The sequence below is a fragment of the Hypomesus nipponensis genome, chromosome 5, assembly GCF_054491055.1.
Source record: "Hypomesus nipponensis isolate SF chromosome 5, ASM5449105v1, whole genome shotgun sequence".
Lineage (NCBI taxonomy): Eukaryota > Metazoa > Chordata > Actinopteri > Osmeriformes > Osmeridae > Hypomesus > Hypomesus nipponensis.
This window is the reverse complement of record NC_140365.1, coordinates 6233058-6242614: the sequence shown is the minus strand read 5'-3', so window position 1 is coordinate 6242614 and position 9557 is coordinate 6233058. Positions and strand designations below refer to the sequence as shown.

At 40.2% G+C, this 9557-nt stretch overlaps 1 protein-coding gene across 1 annotated transcript; it reads right to left on the bottom strand.

Annotated features, from left to right (window-relative positions):
* Positions 1-331: 331 nt before the first annotated feature.
* Positions 332-4827, bottom strand: atf5a (activating transcription factor 5a). The gene is made up of 4 exons (XM_084697591.1): positions 4689-4827; positions 3415-3663; positions 1931-3125; positions 332-1774 (listed from the first exon to the last, which is right to left on the bottom strand). Exons 2-4 carry the CDS (start codon positions 3554-3556, stop codon positions 1588-1590), a joined length of 1524 nt encoding a protein of 507 aa, XP_084553717.1. The 5' UTR covers positions 3557-3663; positions 4689-4827; the 3' UTR covers positions 332-1587.
* Between the last annotated feature and the right edge of the window lie 4730 nt (positions 4828-9557).

The following is a 9557-nucleotide window of genomic DNA, read 5'->3' as shown; positions in this document are numbered from 1 at the left end:
AATTATATTGTGTTATGAATGAGTTCAAAAAGAATAAACTGTAGTTTATGCACACACAACTCTCTTTATTTGGTAAAAGTAAACGAATGACATGTGAAAAAGAGAAAATATATTACGTAGGACGGTCAAATTAATTGCGAGTGAATGCTAGGCCTTTTCGCTGAGCGTTGTCAAAACAATTTTCTCTACACGAAGCTTTGGATATAATCTATTACAAAATAACAGGTGTCTCACATATTACATCAAAAGCTGTAGGCTATTTCATGAATATGATTGATTGTACAACGCCAAGATGTCTGAGCTTATTTTGAGAAAACATTCAGTCTGCTCATTCAAATGTTATACATTTTACCAAACATCAGTGTATATCCATGATACATTTCACACTTACTGGGTTTTGAATTAAGATCTATTCTAAAAAATAAAATAAAACATGAGCTGATATAACAATTTAAATGCAGTCTGTCAAACACTTCAGTGACCAACAGAAAATGAAAATAGTATCTATACAATAGTAAGAGAATAAAAAATGGTCCAAACCTCATCATCAGAAGAAAAATCCAGAAAGAACATGAAAAGGTATCACAAACATTTAAGTGAAAATTAACATTACTAAAAGAAATAAGCAAAGGCTAACTTCCTTTTTCCTTCAACATACTATTGAAAAAGTCTTACAAATTAGAGAATACAGATATATAAAATCGCTTCCCCTGAACATTTTTGCCTAAGAAGCAAGTTTACTATACCTTCCGTTTGAGAGAAGAGAAATTACTATACATCAAAGAGACGAGTGAGTTTTCTGAAAGACAGCATATAAGGTCAGGCGGCTATGGAAACTGTGTACAATAGTATCAATCATGTAGAAGCAGTGTGTCAGCTAAGTAGCAATGAAGTCTTAGCCATGCAAACAAAGATACATCTGAATGTATAAAGTCCCATCTACTTTCAAAAATCACTAACGTTTGAGGGACATGAATTGCATAACCTGAGCTGCAAATTTGATTGTACTCTATTGCAATTTGCAACTGAGGAAACAAAGCCAGTAGTTAACCGATATCAATATAAAACATCAAGTCTTCCTTCAAGGTAATTTTACCTCATATTACTTAAGTTTAAATTACTTATCTGGAACACGTTAATAGCCTAAAGCTGTTACAAATATTCTAAGAAGATATCTGTTGTTTGAATAATCAGGATGAAAATACAGTAGGCTAAGTTACTGACATCTAGACCGGTATAAGGCCGTTGTGGACTTGAAAATAGTCTAACAGGAATATAAAAAATAACAGATCTCTGATGGAAATCTAGCCCATCCCAGTTAGAATATTCAATCAACAAGAGACCCATTCAAAATTGATTGTCAATTAAAACATTACAGCTTCACAGTGCAGACTTAGTTGGTTAGATTTTAAGTAGTGCAGATTGTGGTATGTTGTAAGTATAGAATTTCGTTGGTTGACTTTAAAATTAAAATAATTAAATAAGTAAAACATAATTGAAACATGCAATTATACAATTTTGCCCCTTCTCTCATATAAAATAAAATACATTCGGATTTAAAAATAAAAATAAAATGATCACTTGGCATTACCCATTGGTATCTTGCTTGAGTCGTTGACTACGGGCCTTGTATACTTCAATTAGCAGGTCTTTAACGTACTGTATTTCTCGTTCTACTGATTCTGCCTTGTCCCGAAGCTCCCGGTTCCGCCCCTCAAGACCATGTAGCTGTTCTTCCAGTATGTCTAACTCCGCCCTTTTCCGCTGGCGATACCTGGTGAAGTTGGATTAAGAGAAATCAAAACAGTAAAACATGTAGCTAAGGATCACCTCTGTCTGTGCTCCATCATCATGATTTTTAGACAAAGGATAGATAGCGTGCTGTAATCATTTGTAATAATCTCTGAATGTGTATTTGGCTGAGTCATACCTGTGAGCGGCGGTTTTGTTCTGGTCTCTTTTCTTCTGTTTGCGCTCTCCGTGGGGGAACTCTGTTGGATTGGCTTCAAGTTCTGATTTTACCGAACAGGAGTCTTCCTTTAAACCCCGCAATTGCCTGTGGTTTAGGGACCCCAAGTCCAGACTCTCCCTATCAACTGAAAGACAACTTGAACCCTGATCCTCAAGGAAACCACAGTGGAAGTCATGTTGACGCCCCAGCTGTAAACTCTCTGCTTTAACTTGCTCATTGACGGCGCCATGGAAGCTGTGATAGGCCACTGGTTGCGTTGTCTGAAGATAACCCTCACTGCCTTCCGTCTTCCAAGGAATGGTGGCTTTTCCTATCTCACCACCAGCTTTGACATGACTCAACACATCTATCTCACTGCTACCAGGACCTATATCATCGACCTCCCGCATGCCATACATCAACAAGTCATCTTTCTTGTTGGGAACATCTAGTGGCCCACCAAAGCCATACCCACCGCCAACCACTTTGCCTCCCCCTATAATCTCCTCTGTGAAACGACAAGGTTTCTCCCCCTTTGGAAGAATGGCGCATCTTCTAATCTCGACTGCACTGCCCAGACAGTAGCCCTTCCCTACCACCCGTTCGTCTTCTACACCACTGTAACCGTGAAGAGTCACTGATGAGTTACCTGAGTTATTTCCTTTGGAACTCCACAAACTATTTTCAAAGACCTCACCTAACCTCGCCCCATCATTAACTCTTTTACGGCTACACCCACTGGGGCGACTGCAACTGTAAGGGACATGTCTAGGATTTTTGGATCGACCAATGGGCCCACCACAAAGACTCAGCAGGTCTAAGTCCCCTGTTGCCAGGGTAACAAGGAGAGGGCTGGATTCCGATTGGTTGGAAGTAGGGTATGACGCATAGGGCAGTTGGTAGTATGACTGGGGACCCACTGGTGGCGGACCCTTGTCGCATTTCCCCAACTTGACCCCTTTCTCTGGCAGTGGTTCGGACAGGAAGTAGTCCTCCAGTTGAGCAAGTTCCTCTTGCAGCAGAGAGGTCATGACCTCCAAGTCAGAGGGCACCTGAATATCATTCTGAAGGGGAGATGGGGGGAGGGAGGAATTGGGGGAGGGAGAGGAATGAGGGTTTGGGAGGTAAGAAGAGAAATCCACTTCTTCCGTCATCCAGTCAGAAAGACCATCACCTGTGTGGAAAAGGGAAAAAGACATAACACATCATCATTTACTATTAGTGGTAAACGTATTTAAATTGTCCTTAAAGCTCAAATGTTAAAACCGCATAACATTTTATAAAGCCAGGTTGTGGAGAATGCTGTGTGCGGATAACTAAAATATTTTCACATTTCAGTTGCTCTATTTATCAGAAAAGAGGTAACTAGTTTATTACTTACTGTTCGGGGAGAATGAATGTGCTGCAGTGCGGTTCCCACCTGAAATGTGGAAATATAAAAAAGCGTATTCGCTGCAACTCACCAATTAAGTGCTGACTCTCCTCTGGCACCTCCCCCCTGCACCCCTGTGATTGGCTGTGGTTAGCCTGTGGGTGAGAGAGAGTGAGGGGGTCTGCCGGGCAGACGCGAAGAGTCTTCCAAATAGGAGCTGTTGTTGCCATCATGTTGTATATTGGTCTTTTGAGTCAGTCCAAGTCCAAGGGTATGCTTTGAGGCGGTAGGGTTTGAAAGTTGAGCCACAGTGTGCAGGGCTTGGTGAGCATAATGAACCCTATGGGGTGAAGAGTTATAGGGGGTTAAACAGCTATAGTGGTTTGTCACGTATCCATCCATTAATTACATGCTTAAAACAAATAAAACATGCCATTGCATATAAAGTTCGTTTTCCTACGTGGTATGGACACATTATTCTTATCACAATGCAAGTCATAGTAAGTTACTTTGTTCTGGCACAATTGCCAGAACAAACATCTGTCCTGTTCTGACCTCTTCAAAAAAAGCTAAACAAAGAATAACTATCACAATAGCAAATACTTTTTTTTTTTAAGGAACGTTACTTCGGTGGAATGTCACAGCAAAACAAAAAGGAGGTGAAAGTTTAAAAAAAAACTCCAAAACAAACGAGTTACATTAGGTGGAGAAGCATATGGTGCGATGCAAACACGTGGAACAGACCAATGACGTAATGCATAGCTTATGTTGAGAGAATATCACAAACTCACTTTTGAGTCCACCTATGCGCTCACATACATTCTAAATAATTCACAAGACTTGAATGGTATAGCCTAGATCTCACTATTTTGAAAAACACAACAGAGCACTCTTAAGGCTAAAGTCATGAATCGATAAAGATGTCTTATATGTCATATGTTGACAACATCAGATATAGTCAGCAGAAGATAAAACATCACACAATCCGTATAATACAAGTTTAAGAAAGTTAATAAAGTTATTCCAAGCGCAAATGTACAATACATACACAAACATTTCTCACCCAAAGGATTATCACGACAAATGTGAGTTCAGTCAAACGACGTGTCATTTTCAAAATAACTTTTGTCTTGGTTAGTCTATCTTATGTCCTGTTGAGATTTTAACTATACGTCCTGTAGTCACAACCTACGATTCAATTATTATAAGAACCTAGCTATTCCAATGAAAAATAAACATGCATATCAAACAAAGAAATGTGGCATGACACCCATAATGGAACGGTCTAAATGAGTCTACAATAATAGTCTAAAGTTTTGAACGCTTTAGCGTAAGTGATGATACAAAGCAACATGTTGAACTTACTCCATTCTTGCTGAAAATGTTGTGAGTTTGGGGTGCGTTGCAAGAGCAAAGCACGAAGTTGTCTCGGATCAGAGTTCTAAACAATTTAGAAAGCCATGTCTTCCTCGGATTATCCGGGATAGTGTAAATCAAGTCGGCTTGCAGCTTTGTTGGGATGAACTTGAAGACTGAGGTACGATTAATTGAGAGGCAGCATCAGTTCATTCACACCTAGCAACCGGCTGCGTCACGAGGGCAAACCATGCTGTAGATTCCTCCGCCCTCTACCATGTAAAAAAAAAAAAAAAAAAACAGTCAGGGACATAAAAGACCTGTTTTGTTGAAGAAACGTACAACTACAGTAGCGATTTATACTCACATTAAGATCATGCGTTGGGGGTCATACCTCACAGATGAGACAGTTAAATACGTCTGGTCTGTGAGGCTTTTATGATGTGCGTAACCTTTGTGGCTTGATATGTGAAAAAGAAACAGAGTTTGATGCTACAATGTGTAAACAACTCATTTATTCATTGTTTACAAGGGACTACTTGATTTATCTTTCAACGAGGAAGAATACAATATCAGGAGATGGGTGGTTGCTATTGCAACTGAATTGCATCAGGCTTCAGGCAGAGAGCAGATTCGCTGGATGGACCGAACTTGTCGCTCTGTCATTGGCTGGGGGAATGATGTATCAAGTATGCGATTGGCTGACTTGTAGCTAGACACTGCAGCTCGACTGTTTTCAGTTTACCGCTCTCTGTGCACATGTTCCATGTCAACAATCCAACCCCAGTGAAAGCAGCCAAGTCCCTGGTAGTGTGGAAGCGCACTTGTGCATCAGTGAAACTTAATTTTGTTTAACAGCATTCATAGACCCACTTCTGCAATAACTATTAACGAAAATGAAATATGGATAACGTTAGCTCGAATGACCAGTTCATATGTTCCACTTGCAGGCTACTTGTCGCAGCTCATATATTTGTTTATCCAGTAGACTGTTTAGTAGTAGCCTTTTATTCCACTAGGCTATTAACTTGAGCATTGTGTAAAAGTGTGTCCTTGTTTACCTTTATGTTAAACGCGACTCTTGAGTAGGCTCGGGTAGCCTACTACAGTTTACAGAATGAGTAAGCAACGGTGTTTTATAGGGTATGATGCTGGAACTTATAGACACATAGCCACAAGTGAGCATTCACTTGTGGATTTTTTATTACTGTGGTGATCTTGGTAAAAAAAAACTAAAAGACAGGATGCCACTTCATAGTCCGCTTTGTAGTTTATTATTTACAGTATAGTGAGACGCAGCTGCTTTGTTCAAATTAATTGTGTTAATGCTTGCTAATGACGATTATGCTAAGAATAATGCCTTGTTTTCCCCCTTTCAGCAAATCCTAAAGCTGATTGAAGGAGCTGTATCTTCCTGTTGCTATAGTAATAGCGAACACTGCCCCCTATTTTAGACATGTTTTGTGCTTGCTGTTGCCATGGGATTTGCAATGCTCGCCCTCGCTCTTGTCTCCTTCCGCTTCTCTACCACTTCGCACTTGCTGAGTTGCATCTCTGAAGTTGTAATTTAGCAGCGCAAATATACTATATATGGATTTACATGTGATGGTGTGTAGTATTAGAGGATATTCCAAAATTGTAGGCTATAGCCTAGTACAAAGGCTGATGGTTTTGTTTGGCTAAATTGTAATAGGCCCTATCCAAGAATAAAGCCAGATTGGGCTGAAGTACGTGCAAGAGATTTAGTCCTAATGATCGTTTCTGCTACAAAAGCATATTTAAATCGTTTATAATCTGGGGAAACACCCCGTTTCAGTGGGACAATTATAATAATTACAGCCAAGGGATGGACAACTTATGTACACCTGTTGTTGCTTATAACTATTCAACATCCTCCAATATCAAAGCAGCTCTTTGAAGTTGTCTTGTGGGTTACCCTGGTATAACACTAGTCTAACGCATGACGGTTCAGAGTAGAGTTGTGGGAAACCTGATGCAATCTACACAAGTGCGATCGTAACGGAGACGAGACTGGATAATAATGGTTGTTGAAGTTAGCATGTCTCCCAGGAAAGCGCTGACTCCTCTCGCGACCCGCGCTAATTGGTCCACCGAGGGCCTTCTGTTTGCGCAGCATGTGAGAAAGCCATGCACCTTGCCTGTGCTGTCGTATTTCCCTGTATTCATGTTTTCCCAATGCTTTCCTGTGTAATTCTTTATTTCTAATAGAGCGTGTTGCAGCAAATATTGGATCTTCCTAGTTGGTTTACGCACACAGGGGTAACCATGAATACATTAGTAATTGAATGCCTATTAATATCAAAAGGGATTGCACAACAATTACAGGCTAATGCATATCTGTAACTGTCAATTCAGGCTTTATTACTTCACACGTGTTGCTCATAAAGCGCAATCTAAAACATAAAACCTACACCAAGTAGGCTATAAACTGTTGAAAAGGTTACAGTGATGGGTTGAAAATTGAGTCTACACTTGGAGTAAAGCAAAAAGAAAGCGCAGCATGCCATGTGCATGTATGGCACATTAGTAAGAGTTACATCACCATTTCATCACTATCTCTCTCAGAATTCATTGTTGTCTTCAACTTTCCTATCCTTGAACATACGATCAAAACATTTGAAGTTGAAGAATGACTTGTGAATAGAAATGCAGGCAGTCCGCAGGGACACTTCCCATGAATATGTTTAGCTTGCATATTTCTCTGTCTGCAGGCTTGGCCTACTGTTGACTTACATGTCTCAACGAACCTTCAGACACTATTCTATTAGCTGAAAGCAAGAACTTTAGCGGCACTTTCTTCCATGCGCTAAAAAAACCCAGCTTTTATTTCAATTAGTGAAACCACAGATTTATGTCTGGTTGCGTTATTTTGTATTCCACAAGGACATGGCGATCATTTAGCGCTGTATTATAATAAAGAGGCCAGGTGGTTTTATAGTCCCTGGGGATGTAAGGATATTTGTAAGGATGGCGCTCTCTTGATCCCCCATTGATCCAAGTATTGCGCCTCTTACCTCTAAGAAAACAATTTACGCAAAATGTGGAGTCAGGTGGCTGAGCGGTTAGGGAATCGGGCTATTAATCAGAAGGTTGCCGGTTCGATTCCCGGCTGTGACAAATGACGTTGTGTGCCCTTCACCCTACTTGCCTCTGGGAATGTCCCTGTACTTACTGTTAGTCGCTCTGTATAAGAGCGTCTGCTAATTGACTCAATGTAAATGTAAACGTGCACACTATAACAAAGGCCTATGCTACTTTTCATTCTTCTAGTAATACTAATGTATCATACATTTCAAAAGCAGTGGAGAACACGCACTATAAACTTAAGAAAAACTTAACCAACAACAATCAAGTGCCACAAAGGTGCCACTGTGAATACTGTCAGAGAAAAATCCTTTTTATTTTCTAAGTCGAGCAAGGTTTCTAAGTCAAGTGCAATCAAGTCTCAAGTGGCTCCTCAATGTCATCAGTGCGCTCGTGAAGTGTCAAGTTGTTCTTCACAAGGTGCTCAAGAGCCCTGGAGCCCGCTACCTATTTCCTTTGAACTCTGGGTGTGTCCTCACAAAGAACAGAGATTTAGTTAACCTACACTCATCTCGTTCTTGACAGTTAATATACCATTGTTATAATGAATCAAAGCCCATAGTCATGTGGAATTGTCTAGGTAGCTTAAGTTGTTATTAAATGTATTGTTTACTTCTCCACAATAAGACATGCAGTATGTGCAAATTTGGGTTAAATCACCATGTAGAGGAAAAGTGTTTTAAAAAGTGGTATTTCATATGTTTTTGTTACCTGTCACCAAAAATGTGTCCTGCCATTTAATGTTGCAATGTTGTTTGTATGCATTATGACAGACATGCAGTGTTTTGAAAGGTTACAGTGCAAAATTGTGGCTTTTCAAGACATGCTTGTTTCATAAGCTGTAGCACATAGTGCTGTAAAACGTTTCATAAAAGCGGAATTCATTGCCCTCATCTGGACATAATTGGTATTATGCTTTGGATGTATCGTGTGGTTTTATTTGACAGTTCTCGTTCTGCTTTTTGCAGTTTAAATATTGTTTTTCATGGTTTGCACATTCTTCATGTGAGCTCCCTTTTGTGTTTGTGGGTAAAATCTGCGTGTGTGGATTGTCAGGAATGGGCATGCACATTACTCTCGTATCTCTTTTAAATCACTTTGAACTCACATAGAGATAGAGAATAATTTAGTGGTGCTAAAATCTCTGGCCTGCATGTTCCAAAGGAAACTTGTGAAAACATGTTTTGAATGATGTGCCAGAATTCATCTGACAGAAAATCATCTCTGTGCTCCTAAGAGCACATAGATGTCTTCATTTTCTCCTCTTTTAGGTTGTTTTTACACACTCCTTGATATCTGCCATTAATATTGACAACACCCTGTGAGACCCTTACATTTTCAGGACCAGACCTTCCTATTAGTGTGCTAAAGGCCTGGGGACCATGTCAATCTGTGCGTGTGAAACTGGAGGGAGATCACCCGATGCTCATTAATATTTTACCAACACTGAAGCCGGGTGTCACTCACGCTCATCGCCATGGTAATGAGCACCCACTGCCCTCTCAAAGAGCTGTTCATTATTCAGCACGGCACCTTAGGGGCTCTCAGGTATGGCATGCATGGACTTCTCAATGTCAGACAAAGACCTGTGTTGATCATCTCTGTCATGTTCACAGACATTAAAGGGCCAGTGTTTTCTAGGACAGCGTGTGTATGTTTTCAGACGGCTGAGGGGCTGAAGGTCCTGTAGATTACGCATGCTTCTATCAACATCAGGCTATTAGCTTGTCTTTCTTTTGCTCCATTTCCAGCCTACAAATGAAGCCGACTGAA

Excerpts from the sequence above, each read along its gene's own strand:
- atf5a (XM_084697591.1), bottom strand. The coding sequence starts at position 3,556 with ATGATGGCAACAACAGCTCCTATTTGGAAGACTCTTCGCGTCTGCCCG. Across the intron at positions 3,126-3,414 it reads GGAGAGTCAGCACTTAATTG|GTGATGGTCTTTCTGACTGG; the intron begins GTGAGTTGCAGC and ends TTTTCCACACAG. Across the intron at positions 1,775-1,930 it reads AACAAAACCGCCGCTCACAG|GTATCGCCAGCGGAAAAGGG; the intron begins GTATGACTCAGC and ends CAACTTCACCAG.